Consider the following 16,885-nt stretch of genomic DNA (forward strand, 5'->3'; position numbering starts at 1 on the left):
ATGGACGCTGGGGGAGCCACATGGAGCAGGGCAAGATATACATCGCAGGAAGGGAACGCTACTGGCTGTCACTTCCTCTTACACACACACACACACACACACACACACACACACACACACCTCTGTATTTTCTCCTATGACCTCAAGGAACTATTAGGGTAGCACTAACCACACAATAGTCCTGAAATGGAGAAATGAGACCTCTCTCCTTCTTAACCTCAAAAAGGAAAAAGCCCCCTTCCCTCTACTAAAGGACCGAAGTCAGGTTACCAGCCCTTGGATAAGCCTCTCCCCTGGAGGAAAGAGGTTGGAGGAATTCAGATGAGCCAGTCAATGAAGAGGGTGTCAACACCTCCCTTGCAAGACTCCACTCTAAACCGGAAGACAGAGCCCTCGCCCTGATGTGGCTCCTGCGCCTCTGAAAGGGAGGAGGCCATTCCTTGGTCCCTGAGGGATGAACCCCTTCAGAGCTGGAGAAGGGCCCTTTAACTGCTGGAGTTCTCACTAGAAGACGGTGAGGCATAGCCTCAGCACCGATCTGTGTGCACGTGACCTCATCTGCCCATGGCCTTCAGCTCCGCATCAAGACCGCGCTGTGGACCAGTAGCCGAAATCCCCAACACCCTGCCCCTGCTTTCCACAGCTCTAATGGTGAGGCCTGATATCATTCCCAGTCACTGTCCAGGGCTCAGAGCCCACTCCTCTCCAAACCCACTTCTGCCAGGATAGGGGCAAGTCAAAGATGTTTCTTTTCAGGCAGCTCTGGGTGAAACAGGCAGAGCAGGGGAGAAAGGAAATCTGACTCAGGAATCCTGACCCCTGCATTGTGCAATCCACCCACTAGATGGCAGTAGCTCCTAAAAACTGCCCCCCTAGAGCTAATAAGGGGTGAATGTGTCTTCAAGTAACAATAGCCAACTGTTTGCAGAACAGGCTCTCCACTGGGCCTTTGACCTAGATTATATCATTTATTCTCACAATTGTTTGAGTTACATTCTATTGTTATGCTTTAAGGCATGTGCTCAATGATAAAAAGCTAGTAACTCTTATGTTTTCATTACCTCTCAATTAATCTCTATTTTTAAACACCTAATAAACCTTGGAGTAAGGTAAATTTTTCTTTTGGAGTCAAAAATCATTGACTTAGAATTCAAAAGTCAGCACACTTTTTCCATGAAGGACCATACAGTAAATATTTTTGACTTTTTGGGCCAGTTTCTATCCCAACAACTCAGCTCTGTCATCACAGGGTAAAAGCAGCTCATTTCCATAAACAGTATGCAAATGAATGGGCAAGGCTGTGTTCTAATAAAACTTTACAAAAAACAGGCAGCAGGCCAGATCTGGCCACAGAGCCATAGGTTGCCAACCCTCAGGCTTAGATCGTCCTATTTGATTTGATAATCAAACAATTAGAGCTTTTTGCCCAAGATCATCCAGGCAATTAGTATTGGATTGGAATTAGTGTCAGGTCTCCTGTCTCCCAATCCAGTATCCACTTTGGTCCCACTTTACATATCAGCGTAGAGGCACAGAGACTAAAATCCCCAAACCTCACACCGGTCAGAAAGTCCATCATTAATAAATGCTGGAGAAAAAACAAAAATGCTGGAGAGGGTGTAGACAAAAGGAAACCCTTCTACACTTTTGGTGGGAAAGTAAACTGATGCAACTACTATGGAGAACAGTATGGAGGTTCCTTTAAAAACTAAATATAGACCTACCACATGATCCAGTAATCCCACCTCTGGGCATCTCTCCAGAGAAAAGCAAAATACAAAAAGATACATGTACCCCAATGATCATTGTAGCACTATGGACTATTACTCAGCATAAAAAAATAATGAAATCATACCATCTGCAGCAACATGAATGGACCTAGAGATTATCACACTAAATGAAGTAAATCAGACAGGGAAAGACAAAAATGATATCACTTATATGTGGAACCTAATAAAAATGATACAAAAGAACTTATTTATAAAACAGAAGCAAACTCACAGATTTCTAAATCAAACTTATGGTTATCAAAGGGGAAACCATGAGGGGAAGGGATAAAGTGGGAGGATGGGATTGGCATATACACACTACTATGTACAGAATAGAAAAATGGCAAGGACCTGCTGTGTAGCAAAGGGAAATCTACTCAATATTCTGCAATAACCTACACAGGAAAAAAGAATGGATATATATATCCATGTGAATATATATATTCACACATATGAATATACATATGAGTCACTTTGCTGTACACCTGAAACTAATACAACATTGTGATTCAACTATACTCCAATAAAAACAAAAACAAAAACAAAAAACACCCCCAAATCCTCGAAGTGTGCTTTAGTGGGAAGAGTAATGAATTGGCTGTTGCAAGTCTGAGTCCAGTCCAGGCTCTTCTACCAGCACTACTATGTCAATTGGGCAGGTTCAGTCTTCCATCCCTAAACAACAGAGGTGTGCCTAGCCTTCATCTAAAGCCAAGGAGCTCTGACACTGGCTCCGTTCTGTGATTTGCCCGCCCACCCAACACTCACTTGACCGCAGTGGTGAGGCGCAGGGGCCTGACGCCAGGCGTGGCAAAGCGCAGAGTGTTCATGTAAGCCACATGCTGCAGGGCATGGTTGAAGGTCTCCACATCATCCCCCTCCAGGGTGAGCAGGGACTGCGAGGGGTTCACGTGGACCTGGGCCCCAGACACAGACAGGGCTGAGAGCAGGACCAGGAGGCGGGAGAGGAAGGGAGCAGAGGTGGGGGCTGGGGAGGGCGGGAGCGGGGGCCATGCCCGGAGGGAGGGGGCCAGAGGAAGGGGCAATACCTTCATGCCTTTGCCCAGGCTCTCGAAATCCCTATAGTCCAGCCCCTCCCGACATGCATAGAGGCACTCGATGACCTCACGGCTCTCCAGGCGGCCTGAGCGCACGCTGAAACCAGCCAGGTAGCCGTGGAAGTAGTGGTGGATCGGCAAGGGGTCTCCTAGGGCAGGAACACAGGGGCGGGCGGGAGGTGAGAGGAGGCCAGGAGGAGAGAGGGGAGGCAGGGATGCATCAGGCCCGGGCGGGAGCTGAGAGTAAGAGCAGGCTTGAGAAAGAAGACGGAATGGAGCAAGGTGGAAGCAGAAGAAGGAGAGACTGATGAGGAGACGAGGCTAAGGGAGACGGGAGAAGGCGGAGCGAGAGGACAGAATAAAGCCAGCGGGGAGAGGAAGGGCGGGAAAATAGATGCAACAGAAATGAGGAGAGCTTCCGGCAGAGGGAAAAGGAGAGAAAGAGAGCAGGACCGAAGGGAGGAAAGAGGGGACCCATCGTAAGAGGGGTGGGAGAAGGAGGAGAGTGAGAGGGGTCTTCGCGGTGCGTGCGGGGATCCCCGGGAAGAATGCGTGTGAGCTTCACGGATGCCCAGGTCTCTCTGCCGCGTGGCTGCCTCCTGTCCCCTCCGCTCTGCCGCACGGAAAGCCAGCACGAGAACCCCCTCGCCTTCACTCCGTGTGCGAGAAAGAACGCCGGCCCCGAGCCCAGCTCCACCTGGCCGCCCCTCTCCGGGGACAGCCTGCCTGGCCCGGGCGCCCGGAGGCGCTGCCCCCTGGTGGTGGGGGCGGCGGATGCCAAGGAGGCCAGATGGGGACCCGGCAGTGGCGAGGCCGGAGTAGAAAGCTGAGATGGGAGCTTTCCGGCCTCCAGGTCCTACATGGCAAGTACCTGGTGTGGCGTCCGTACTGTTGTCGCCTCCCTTTTCCTTCTCTTTGTTCTTCTCCTCTGGGGGAGAAAAAGGGCCAGTGAGCTCAGGGATGTGGGACCAGACCGACAGAGAGGAAGGAGAGGCCTTCCCGGCTCTGGCTCTGCCCCTGCTCCGGTAGAACTGGAACCTCTCCGCTGAGTCCCAACCCTTCTTTTGTCATGTCTGAGATTACTTCAGAGGTCTGCTGTAGATAAACCCCAAATCTGTTGCTGAGAAAACACAATGGCTCTGGTAAGAGACACACACCCCACCCCACATACACAAACACACCACACACACAAACACGCTCTCGAAAGGAAAAAATGAAACAGCTTAAACATTGGCAGATGGATGACTCCCTGCAGGGTTACTGTCCTCCAGCGTGGGAATGGGCTGCAGAGAGCATCACTGGGATGGAACAAAGTGAGAAGTGGCTGGAGTTACAGAAAGAGAGATGCTGATGATGTGTGAGCAGGAAGTTCTCCAAGTCAGAGGTGATGGCTGGTCCAACAGGCAGGAGACCTGAGGGGCTGTGGTCTCCTCCACAGGGATCTTTCCCAGTCACCCTGCCTGATGGCAAGGGACACGCTCATGAAGTCAGGGCTGCCCTTGCTCCTCCACCAACCACCGAGGCCCCCAAACCTTAGTGCCTTTGTAGAGAAGTTCATGCAGACTTACCGGCCCAACAGGCCCCAATCATGAGTGCAGGCTCCCTTCGGGGAGGGTGGATGAGTCCATTGTCGTGGATGAGGGCAGGGTCAAAGGAGATGCCATCAGCATAGAGTGTGACTGTGGGGAACTCAAGGTTCAAGGCATAGTGGTGCCACTCGTCATCGCAGACCTGGGGGTGGGGAAGGGCAGGAACCCCTCAGTCACTTCATGCTCAAGGAACAAGGCACTGCCCCACCTCCTGGGCGGCAGGGGACAGGCCCTCGTATTCCCTGCTCCATCAACAGGACTTACAGGAGTTCCAGCTATGGCACAGTGGGTTAAGAATCCCACTGCAGAGGCTCCAGTTGCTTCAGGGTCTTGAGTTCCATCCCCAGCCCAGTGCATTGTGTTAAAGGATCTAGCATTGCCCAAGCTTCGACATAGGTGGCAGGTGCAGCTTGGATTCAGTCCCTGGCCCAGGAACTTCCATATGCTGTGGGTGCAGCCATTCAAAAAAAAATGCAGCCATTTAAAGGGGGGGGGGGGGGAGATGACTTACTAGTGAATTGCTGCCCACCAAGCTCAAGGAATAACATCCTTGCCCAAAATCTGTTTCAGTCTCCAAACTCATTCCTAAAATGCCCCTCTTCAGTTACATCTTTAAAACAATCAACATTCCTGGGAGGGAGTGGGAGGGATCGGGAGCTTGGGCTTATCAGTCACAACGTAGAATAGATTTACAAGGAGATCCCGCTGAATAGCATTGAGAACTATGTCTAGATACTCATGTTGCAACAGAAGAAATGGTGGGGGGAAAAACTGTAATTGTAATGTATACATGTAAGGATAACCTGACCCCCTTGTTGTACAGTGGGAAAATAAAATAAAATTTAATAAAAAAAAAAAAAAAAAAAAAAAAAAAAAAAAAAAAAAAAAAAAAAAAATAAAACAATCAACATTCCTAAGAAGCGTGCCACACTGTCCATCCCGAATCCACATAGAACTGGAAGCTTCTCAGTGGCCCAGCGGAAACGAAACTGATTAGCATCCATGAGGACGCAGGTTTGATCCCTGGCCTCTCTCAGTGGATTAAGGATCCGGCGTTGCCATGAGCTGTGGTGTAGGTCACAGACGTGGTTTGGATCTGGCGTTGCTGTGGGTGTGGCAGAGCCGTTGTGCAGTGGCTACAGCTCTGATTCAACCCCTAGCCTAGGAACCTCCATATGCTGGGGGTGTGGCCCTAAAAAATTTTTTTTAAAAAAGGATTGGAAGCTTCAGGTTTCTGTGCAGTTTTCTCCATCTCTGTTGCCACACAGCATTGAATTCTTCAATCTCTCTCAAATGTACTATTGCGACAATCTTGTCTGCACACTTACATGCTTAGGTCTCTCTGGTACGTTCTTCCCATGGCTGCCAAAGGGCTCTTCTTAAGATATAAATCTAATCCCTGTTGTAAACCCTTCAAAAGCCTTTCCATCTCTCATGGAACAAAATACAAATGCCTCCAGCTAACAAGGTCCATCATACACCTGATCACAGGGCCCACCTCTCCAACTTCAAATCCAGTCTTTGCCCTGGTTCACTGTGCTCTCACTCCCTGGTCCTCTTTCCATACTTGGAACATGCTGAGCCCTTTCCTGCCTCAGGGCCTTTGCATCTGCTCTTCCCTCTGCCTGGAATGCTCTCCTCACAGCTGCACCTCATCCTTCAGGATGAGCTTACATTTCATTTCCGTCAGCCTACCTTGAACATCCAGTCTAAGGTGAGTTCCTCTCTCCTTGCCTTCTTCTAGTCTCTACCTCAATCCCTTGCTTCTTCTTTCAGAGCAGTTATCACAATTTATCATGGTTTTTGGCCATGCCCATGGCATGCAAAAGTTCCAGGGCCAAGGATCAAACCCAAGCCACAGCAGTGACAGCACTGGATGCTCAACTGGCTGAGCCACCCAGGAACTCTGACAATTAATCATTTAGCATTTTTACATGTCCACTTTCTTTTTTTTTTTTTTTTTTTTTTTTTGGCCTCACCCTCAGCATATGGAAGTTCCCAGGGCCAGGGATCGAATCCAAGCTGCAGCTGCAACCTATGCCACAGTTGCCCCAATGCCAGATCCTTAATCTGCTGCACCACAGCGGGAACTCCTACGTCTATTTACTCTTTAAAAATCTATCTCCCCAACTAAAATGTATCTTCAATGAAAGCAGAGATTTTGTTCCATCCTAGGCTCCATTGTATCCCCAGAACCTAGCAGAGTGGCAGGGTATTGGTTTTGACTAAATCTTTGTTGAATAAATAAGGGTAAATAAAAGAAAAATAGAGCAATGCTACACTATTAAGGACATGGGGAAAGATCAAGAAGAAGCAAATGGTAGAATATCTCTTTAAAAGAGTGCCACAAAAAGCAGCTTTTTTAGACAGCCCTCAATTATCCAGTTAGTGGGTTTTCATTCCCCTTTCTCTCTCTTCCACTTCCTGCCTTTTTTCAGCCATTTGCTTACTCAGCAACTCTACCGGGGCTTGCAAGAAATACAGAAGGAAATAGAAACTCAAATTAGTCCCCATAGTCCTTGTGGTCAGCTTGGAGAATGAATAAAGAAGAGGCAGCAGCTGTTGGCTCAAGAGATTTTTCTTTTCTTTGTTTTCTTTTTTGCCCATCTTTGTTTATCTCTCATAATCATAAATAAGAGTGAGAATTAACCTTATAGACTGATTTTTCCATCTATAAATGTCTATTACATCATTTATGCCTACAACAACCGTGAGATAATAGAATTCTTATTATCCCCACTTCACAGGTAAAGAAACTGAGGTGTAAACATATTAACCAAGATTCATGGCTAGTAAGTTCCCCTGACAGGACTCAAACCCACTCTGTGGTACCTCAGATTACTTATTTCCCCAGTTACAACATGCTAACTCCTTGAGAGTCAGGGATAAGCACTGTTAAGTTTCTTGGTAAGAAAGCGATGAAACAAAACAAGGGGGACAGATGATTGCTTGGGTTGGGTGTTGGTAGTAATTTGTTCCCCACTTTCTTTTAGTCCATGAGTGCTTTTTGCAAGAGACAAGCCTTGGAACTAGACAAGCCAGAGAACTCGAGAGCCAGGGGTTAGAAAGTTTAGGAACTGAAAGTGGAGACTGAACGAGGAGGCAACCAGAAAATGCCCAGCCCAGCCCTGGAATCCCTTCCCCTGAAAGGAAGTCACATCTACCCCGCTCTCCCAGGAGCCTGGCACCAGCCTCACCTGCTCCAGCTTCCAGAGAAACTTGACTGGCCGAGCACTTTCAAGCAGAGGCCAGTAAAGGAAGGCAATTCTGCAGCCATGGACAGTCAGTGAGTAGTGAGAGAAGCCGTCCTCTAAGGGGAGAGGATGGGGACGGGGATCAGTTGCAGGGACTGAGGCAAGAACAGATTCAAAACACCAGAAGGGAAGCGGCATTGCATTCTCTTTATCCCCCCAGGCATTCGCTCTATCCTGAATTCTCTAGCATCGCTCACTCTCTCTCCCCCCAACTCCCTCTCCCTCCCTCCCTCTCTCTCTCCCCTTCTCTCTCTCTCACACAGACACATACACAGGAGTCCTGTGTTGGGCTTCTCTCTGATTGGTGAAGGGGGAACACCAGCCAGCCTGCTCCCATCCAAATCTTTCCTCATCCTTTGGTTAATACAAACGTTATGGGTAACAATTCTTTCATGTCAAGAGAAACAAGCTCAGAGAAGAGGCAGAAATGAAAGAATAGGTCAAGGTCAGAGGGAGGTGCCGCTGCAGCAGAGGGAAGAGGGGTCCTGGAAGATGGGACTCACTAGCCCTTATAGGAGGAGGATGGTGGTGATGGAAGAGGAAGAAGAGGGTGCCACTGTAACTCAGGCTCTTCATCGCAATGGGGGGCTTTCAGGGGGGTAGGTCTACCACGAGGTGGGATGCAGGGTGATAGGGCAGCTGCAAAGGAGAAGGGTGGAGAGCATCTGAGGGCAGTGGGATCTCAACCTGGCATGTTGGAAAGGAATCACGAGACTATGAAGCCTGATGCTGACATCGTGCAAATGAAGAGAGAAAAGTGACCCGTCCACACTCACAGAGTGGACAGTGACAGAGGCAGGACGAGAAGCCAGTCTCAGACTTTGAACAACGTATGGTTGCCAAAGGGGACGGGGTGGGGGTGGGGAGGGAGGGACTGAGGGTTTGGGACTGGCATATGCCCACCGAGGTACATGGAACAATTGGTCAATGGGGACCTGCTGTCTAGCACAGTGAACTGCATCCAATATTCTGTGATCATCTATGGGGGAAAAGAATCTGAGAGAGAATGGATGTGTGTATACGTATGACTGGGTCACTTTGCTGTGCAGCGGAAATTATCACAGCCTTGTAAATTAACTAAACTTCAATAAAACTTAAAAAAAAAAGAAGCAGCAGCAGCCCGTCTCCACGCGCTCAGACCGCTGCCCCGCAGAAGGCTCACCATTCTGGACCGTGTTACACACAATGGTTTCCTCTTCCTTCTTGCCCTTGTTGGGAGTCACGCCATGCTTCATCCAGAAGGACAGGGTAAAATGGTCACTGAGGCTGTCCTGGGGCCCCGAGCCCAGCCCAGCTGTGCCACCCAGGGGCACCTGCACAGCTTGGGTGCCGTTGAACCAGTAGATGAGGCTGCTGTCCTGGCTGTAGTGCACGGAGAGTCCGGCCGTCCAGTTGGCGTTGGGACCAGGCATGGGCAGCAGGTCCACCTCCCCGGGGGCAGCGCCTGCAGGAGCCCCAGAAGGCACAAGTGTCAGGGCCGAGAGGCAGCAGATGGGGGACAGGATGCAGGCAGGGGAAGAGGGACTGCCAGGAAAAGATTTCCTACGGCCAGTTTCACCGCCTCTTCTGGCCTTTCAGAGATAAGAAAGGAAGGGCCCTCTCTTTCAGAAATAGCTCTCCAGTGGCCCCCAAATCCTCCAGCTCTTCACCTCTCCCTGCCATTGTTCCATAATGCATCTGGTGACTTTCTTGGGTCTCAGTTATGCATCTCTGCCAACCACGTATTTACGTGCTCTTTGGACCACAAGGGATAGTCACAGGCCACACCCACTGCGGCTGGGCACATCTATGGATGGGTAAAGGAAGGCACAAGACAGATTCTTAAGGAAGAGGCGAGGAGAGTCAGGCAGAGGCTGGGTGGGAAGGGACAGGTCCAGGGGGTCCCCAGGGGAGCACACCCACCACAGAGTTTCCGCAGTGCCCGCTCTGAGTAGTTGTCTCGGTCACAGCCCTTGGCCACATGGCTGGTCTGCAGCTCTATGGTGGCCTGAATGTTCCAGAGAGGTTCATCGCAGGTCTCCAGGCGGATACCAGGGAACAAAGCCAAGCTCCCGGCGCCTGGTGCATATTCAATCCTTTTGTTCCAGCCTGCAGGGGTGACAGGGAGATGGGTGAGGCAGTCCCTCCTATCCTGTCTGCTCAGGCCACGTCCACTGACAGTCTGGGGCTCCGACGAAAACGGCCAGCCAGGATAGACAGCTACAAGCCTGCCCCAAATATCCCTCCTCGGACTCCGAGCCCAGCCCCTGTGGTTGTCAGAAGGGACGGAAAGGGAGACCAAGGTGAAAGATGGTTCACAAGACAAGTCCCCGAGCAGAGCCCCTCACCTTGCCAGCTGGGTTTACAGGTGGGCTTCACCTGGATCTCCACCTCAGCGTCATCAGCCGCCCGCTTCTTCCCACAGTCATAAGCCGTGACGGTGAACTTGTAGAGCTTCTCGCCACTGTACTGCAGCTTCTCCGTGTTCTCAATGTTCCCTGGGGTGGGGTGGGAGTGGGGGACAGAGGGGTTCAGGAGCCCCGGAGGAAATCTAGGGGCTAGGAGAGGACCCGTGAGCTAACTGGGCAGCAGGTGGATGAGATCGAGGGAAGCGAGGAGGAAGGGCTGTGGGAAGGAGGGTGTGGGATGAGGATGCGAGGGGCAGGAGAAGCAAGCAGAGGGCATGGCCTGGGCCCAGGCCATCTTGGGGGATGTGGGCGCACAGGGCAGAGCCACTGGGGCGGCAGGGGCGGGACTCACCGTCGTTGTCGATGAGGAAGGGGGTGTTGGGCGTGAGGATCTCGTAGTAGCAGATCTGGCTGTACTGGGGGGAGCAGTCGCCGTCGATCGCCTCCACCCGCAGGATGCGGTCGTACAGCTTCCCCTCGGTCACCGCCGCGTGGTACCGCCGCTCCACAAACACGGGGGCAAACTCGTTCACGTCGTTGACCCGCACGTGCACGGTGGCCCTGCAGGTGCCGGGGCAGGAGGAGGATGAGGAAGAGTCAGCTGGTGGAAGCAGAGCCAGTGGGAGCAGAGCCACCCAGTGGGCATGGCCATCCCAACCCCACAGGCACCTCCAGGGGAGCCCCTCGGGGAAGTGTGACCAAGGTATGGGCTGAGGAACAACCCCTGGGAACACCAGTGGCCGGTTGGGGTGACTTCTGGGGTGGCCAGATGTGGGGAGACAGAGGGTTCTGTGTCCTGTAGTTTCTTCCTTCACCACAGTCAGAGCCAACGTGACAATCAAGGAAGACACAGAGAGTAAAAGGCAAATTCAAACCAACCATATTCAGAGAAGTGGCATTTGTGCAAGTGTCACAAGGCATCTGACGTGTTCAACGAGCAAGCCAGCTGTAGCCCCTCCCCGCTCGGGCCCCCACGCACGGGGCCCGGAGCGGGGAGGTGGGGAGAGCCAAGGTCTTCATGCTGAGCCCTGTCCCCACCCAGATCTGGGCACCCAGAGCCCCAGAGATGGGTGCCCTGTCTCCAAACGAGAAACCGAGTCACCCCAAGAATCAGTGTGTCTCTAGTGCCTCCTAGTGGCCCAAGAGTCCTGACAGCCCATCTTCCTCCCATTCTCAAGGAGGAGTTATCAGGGAACAGACACTGGAGTCTCAGGCCCCAGCCTCCCGCCCACCCTCATCCAGTGCTGTGTGTGTGCGTGTGCACTCTGTGTGTGCATGTGGGACCCAGGGCAGACAGAGAGCTGGGCCGTTGGAAGGAAGCTGGGTGTGTCCTGAACATACTTATCCTCTTCCTCGGCCTCCTCAGCCTCCTCACGCCTATGTATTAAGCCCTTTCCCATGTGTCAGGCCCTGTGGCGCATGCTTTTCACGCAAACCATCTCCATGCATCTTCACCGTAGTCTAAAGAGATCCATCATCATTACCCCCATTTTACAGACCAGGGAAAGCAGAATCAGAAAGGCTAGGAAGTTGCCCAAGGTGATGAGAGGCAGAGCCAAGAATAGATCCCACATGGAGTTCGCTCGGTGATTAGCGAATCCGACTAGGAACCATGAGATTGTGGGTTCGATCCCTGGCCTTGCCCAGTGGGTTAAGGATCCGGAGTTGCCGTGAGCTGTGGTGTAGGTTGCAGATACGGCTCGGATCCCGTGTTGCTGTGGCTCTGGTGTAGGCCGGAGGCTACAGCTCCGATTCAACCCCTAGCCTGGAAACCTCCATATGCCACAGAAGCGGCCCAAGAAATGGCAAAAACACAAAAAGACAAAAAAAAAAAAAGAATAGATCCCACCAACTTCTACCACATGGATCTGGCCCCTTGGCAGAGGGCTGCCTGGTGACAAGAACCTGCCCCTAAACCCCATGAACAGAGCGGGGAGGGGGCCGTCATTGGTGGCATGGGCAGAGGATGGGGAGGGGCCTGGGAAGGGGGGGGCTGCTGCAGAGGGCACGGGTCAAGGGGTCCTCACTTATGGGACTTCTTGGTGTTGGCCCCGTCGGGGCCCTCGCCACAGTCGTAGGCCTGGATGGTGAAGGTGTGCTCCTTCTGGGCCTCGCAGTCCACAGGCTCCTTGGCCCGGATCAGCCCTTCTCCCGTTGCCTTGTCCAGGATCACGGCCTCAAAGGGCACCCCAGACCCATGCAGCCGGAAGCCACAGATCTCACCTGGCCAGGTGGGGAGGAAAGGAAGAGGCCCCTGTCCCACCTGCAGCATCTCCTTCCAGCCTCACTGACCCCGCTCAGGCTCCCCCTCCGCCTCTCTTCCCGAACCCCTGGCTCTTCGCTCACATGAGGAAAAGCATTCATTTTCAGACATCCAGTTCCAACCCCAGCCTCCCAGAGCGCCAACCTCACAGAGCCACCAGGTCTGAGGTCTGGCAAAATCTTAATGCCTTAACCCCTGCCTGCCCGTGTCCTTCTGTCGGGATCCCTCTATTTAACCACGTCCTCCACTGCCGTCGTCCCCCAGTCCCTCTGGGAGCCTACTTCTTCCATGTTCCCAAGGCCTCCCCTCCACATCCTCATTGCTCACCCTCAGGACTTCGCCTCTCCTCCCGTGCCCCTGCCCACTTCCCTCTGTCCTGCCCGCCTTGCCAGGCCCCAGCCTGTTACCTGCATAGCGCAGGGGGGCATCCTTGTCCAAGGCAAAGAGTGGTGGGTTCAACAGGACCGTGTTGTCGTTCTCCATGACGATGCCCTGGTATTCCGCCTCGATCCATGGCTTGTGCTTGTTGGCTGAGCCCCCCAGAGAGAGGAGAGGACGCCCCTGTGAGCTGGCCCTCCATAACCCTTCTTGACCCAAACACACGCCAGCATCATCACCTGTTCCAGCCCTGGCATAAGCCCCTGCAGGAGGAAGCGCTGAGGACAAGAAATCAGCTGTGAAAGGAGTCAGAGGGTCTATGGGAGGTCACAGCCTTCTCCTGGGGCAGGAGAGTCTGTTTCCATGGCAACAGCCTGCCTTGGCAGGGAGGGGGGCTGCCATCTCCCCTGGGAAACATGGTCAGAGGGTGGAGACTTTTCTTTGGGGATTTCAAGCGCTGGGGCGTGGACCCTGGGCCTTTGGGGAGCAGTGGCCATCAGAAGCCCCTGGGGAAGGGAAGGGGTAGATTCGGGGCAGAGTGGAGACTAGGAAAAGAAGACTAGAAGTTTCCTGAAATCCTGATTGCTTACCCTCTCCCCCTCCACCACCACTCTACTTCAACCTCAATCCCTTCTTCTCCCAGCCAAGCCCCATCCCAAGGCCATTCTGCCAGGGCAGAGGGAAGAGGAGAAAAGAGAAAAGGGGAAATATATAGGACAGAGGGAGGGGGACAGAGAAGGCCAGGGATGGAGCAGAGGAATCAACGCCATACGACTGGACCCAGCAGAGCCAGCATCCTCAGGGATTATCAAACTGGCCTAGAAACACAGCAAATCCCCTCCCTGCCTCTCACCCTCACACCCAAGAGTAACACGCACATAACTGGCACAGCCCCACGTCCCCCACAAGGCCACCAAACCCCACACTCCCTAAACCCCGCTTCTTATACAGACTCATGGCATTGCCTACCCAGCCATCTTCCCTTCACCCACCGGTCCACCCAGGATGAATGTGGGACCCATCAGCCTCCAGATCTCCCCATCTGCTACCAGATTCAAATCAATCTCATCTCCTCTCCAGGTCCAACGTCCCACCGGCCCAGTGAGGGGCTCTGGGAAAGGCATATCGAGCTCCAACCCCCTCTATGTCACCCCCACCCCCACCCTCCACTGCCTGCTCTGTGAAATCCCATCATGCCAACTGCCCCCCCCCCACAAGCTCCCAAAGCACATTCGTGATGGCCTATCGGGGACACCTGGGGGGAGGAAGACATATCATCAGAGGGAAACTGAGTCACCCAAAGGGAACTCATGCCCAGCATGTCATGGTGAGCAAGAAATCCTGGTTTCCACCCTTTCCTCCAATGACACCCCTGCCAAAGCCTTCTGGCATCAGAATGCCTGCCCCTTCCTCACAGAGGACCCCCAGAACCCCCTTTGCTGCTGGTGGAGGAGAAGGCCCTGAAATGATGCTCAGAGGCAGCACAGGAAGTGGCAGGAGGCTAAGAAGCTGGCTGAGGTCAGAGACTGAGGCTAGGAGGATGGAGGGGCTGCGCACAGCTCACCCCCCGCCGTGCCCCTCTCCCTGAGTCTCCGTGCTCCCTTCCTCTGGGCCACAACCCTTCATGTATCCACCTCCTCTCCTCTCCCTGACTCCTGGGCTCCCTGTCTCTTCCTTCCTGGACTCTGCCCCTCCCCCTCTCCCCACCTGTTCTTCCCGATTTCCCTTTCCCTCTTCTCTCTCCCCGCCCCTACCTGACCCTCGTCCATCCCTTCTCATCCCCCTCCCACGCCTCATCCCCCTTCTCCATCCCCCTTTCCCTCCCACCTCTGCTTTGCACCCCACGCGCTCACTTCTGCCCTTTCTTGCCCATAGCCACCTACCTGAGACCCCTCTGCCTCCAACCTCTCCCTCCCTCTTGTTCCCTCTGCCAGCCTCACCCAGCTGAATGTGTCTGCTGTCTGCCAGAGAGGGCAGCTCTGGTAACCCACAGCCCAGCTGTAGGCGGGCAGCGGGTATGGACGCAGAGGCACACGCCGAAACATACGTGCTCCGAATGGCTGAGCTGCAAGGCACGGTTTCTCCGCACACCCTTAGTGCTGGCACACCCCGCCTCAAACCAAGAACCGCCCAGAGATGTTCATCGCCCCTCAGGGGCAAGTCCCACCGAGATCTGAGCTAGTTCCAGCAGGGAGGCATGGGAGGAGGGGAGATAGAGACCCCAAGATGGGAAAGGGGACCAAATGGGAGCAAGAGAAGCACATGGGTAGAGATGGACCAGAGAGGAGAAGGTGGCAGGGGGGTTCCAGGGAGAAGAGAAGAGGGCAGGTCTGAAAAAATGGGTGGGAAGGGGGATGGTCTGAAGAACCACCTGTCAGGTGCCAGAGGAGCCTTCCTGGCTCCTGCCCACCCCGACCCTCACATGGGCCTCTTGGATACCCCCTCTTTCAGGGCCCCCACCCCACCTCACTCACCTTTGTTACAGGAGCTGGAGGGGAGCAGGGAGGCCAGCACGAGGGACAACAGGAGGAGGGTCATGGTGCGGGGCGGGCAGGGCAGGGCCCCCCCGCGATCGCTCTCCCCTGGGAGCCTCAAGCCCGCTTATCCACCTTGGGGGAGGGTTGCAGGGACTGCCCGAGGAGGGAAGGCAAGAGCGCCAGCAGTGGGGCCGAGATCGAGAGGAGCCTGACGCCCGCTCTAGTCCATAGAGCAGACCCGGGCAGACCCCAACCTTGGTGGCTGAGGTGGGGGACTTGCAGTGGCTTCTCCTTCGCTCTGGAGCCCCGCGTCCTCACTCTCTCTCTCATTCCCACCCCATCCCCGCTACTGCAGGATGACGTAAGCACCGCCGGGCCGGGACTGATGGAGCCGCCGACCAATGGGGCGACTGGGGGGGCCAGGTGCTGCAGGGGGGGAGGGAACCAATGGGACTGGGGAGCAGGGGCGGGAGGATGTGTTAGGGCTTTTTCCCCTGACTGCATTTTGGGGGAGCCAGGGAACTGCGGGGGCTGGGGAGGAAGAGGGGGTGGGGAAAAAAAGAGGGACATGGGGAGCCTCGAGAAGCCAGAAGCCCCGGGGGTGGGGAGAGGAGACGTCAACGGGGACCCGAGGGAGGCGAGGAGGGACAGTATCCACGTCACCCCACAGCCACCACCCCCAACTCTGCACTAACCTCTTTTCACAGCCCATTCCATCCCTGCTATGTGTGCCTCCTGGGAACAGTGAAGTAAACCCCACAGCCTTGAGCCCCCAGAGATGCTAGCATTTCAGCTGCCAACCCCAGGTCTCTGGGGAAGCCACCGGGTGGTCAGCAAGGCCAGGGACAGGGGGACAGAGGTCTGGGACTTGAGGAGATGTGAGATGTTTGTGCTCATCCCCCACCCACCCCCAACACACACACACACACACACACACACAAACACACACACACCTGTCAGGGCAGTTCACCTCTAGGTGGAATTTTTCCCATGGCCTACTCTCTGCCTCCCTCTCCCTGAATTTCCCACCTTAAACCATGAAGAACCAGCCCTGTGGGTTCTGAAGCTGAGGACGTCGGTAGGTTTGAGAGGCAGAGAAGAGGTGTGCGTGGCGGGGAAGGGAGTTGGTGGTGGGGCACACACCCTCCATGGCAATTACCTCTGGTACATGGGCGGTCCAGGAGCCCCAGACAGGGGCAGGTCATGGCATCAGCAGTGACTCCAGAGGGGGAGGGAAACCCCTGGGTTTGTAAAATTCTCCAGAACAGCCAAACCAACTCCTCCCTCACCTCTGCTCCAGACTTTGAACTCAGCAGCTCATCAGGCTGCGGTCAGCTCCCTCTGCAGTTTCTCTGCTTCCCTCCCAATGAAGTATGTAGGACATTCTCTCTACAGGACAGAGTCTGGAATGCCAGCACTGGGGCCCCAGCTCAGCGAAGCCGGCAGAAGGTGCTGTGGGGGCCAGCACTCTAGAATTTTCTCCACTGGGGCTCCCGGCCAGGTGGCTTGCCTCTCTCCTTCCCCTCCCCTCCTCCCCCTCACACCTTTCAGGATCCCTGACTCAGCCCCAGGATCTCAAGACGTTGTTAGGACTCAACCCTGAGTGAGTCTGGAAGAGTCCCTACTCCACACAACCAGACCAGCTTCCTCCCAGATGAGGCTGCCCCTCGGGGCTCGAGAAGGTTCCCAAGCCTGCCAGAAATGGGCTGG

At 54.0% G+C, this 16,885-nt stretch overlaps 1 protein-coding gene across 6 annotated transcripts in view; it reads right to left on the reverse strand.

The window, feature by feature from the left end:
* Positions 1-16,885, reverse strand: part of CLSTN3 (calsyntenin 3) — a 38,719-nt gene that overhangs the window by 12,085 nt on the left and 9,749 nt on the right. For 3 of the 6 annotated variants that reach the window (XR_014803889.1, XR_014803888.1, XM_003126516.6), the window contains exons 1-12: positions 15,173-15,491; positions 12,728-12,850; positions 12,085-12,280; positions 10,410-10,618; positions 9,998-10,147; positions 9,573-9,758; positions 8,833-9,114; positions 7,614-7,726; positions 4,396-4,558; positions 3,699-3,755; positions 2,819-2,976; positions 2,538-2,686 (exon numbers count right to left, since the gene is read on the reverse strand). Coding sequence is in view for 2 of the 6 variants with exons in the window: in XM_003126516.6 (XP_003126564.3) it covers positions 2,538-2,686; positions 2,819-2,976; positions 3,699-3,755; positions 4,396-4,558; positions 7,614-7,726; positions 8,833-9,114; positions 9,573-9,758; positions 9,998-10,147; positions 10,410-10,618; positions 12,085-12,280; positions 12,728-12,850; positions 15,173-15,236 (1,850 nt within the window). In the remaining 4 variants the exon portion in view is untranslated. Of the gene's footprint in view, positions 1-2,537; positions 2,687-2,818; positions 2,977-3,698; positions 3,756-4,137; positions 4,559-7,613; positions 7,727-8,832; positions 9,115-9,572; positions 9,759-9,997; positions 10,148-10,409; positions 10,619-12,084; positions 12,281-12,727; positions 12,851-15,172; positions 15,492-16,885 lie in introns of those variants that run through there. The other 3 variants (XR_014803887.1, XM_021092406.2, XR_014803890.1) reach the window with 2 other exon arrangements.

This window comes from Sus scrofa, chromosome 5 (genome assembly GCF_054392235.1).
Source record: "Sus scrofa isolate SSC_HxYL_T2T_F1_AM1 chromosome 5, Sscrofa_HxYL_maternal_Yorkshire_Landrace_v2.0, whole genome shotgun sequence".
Classification (NCBI taxonomy): domain Eukaryota; kingdom Metazoa; phylum Chordata; class Mammalia; order Artiodactyla; family Suidae; genus Sus; species Sus scrofa.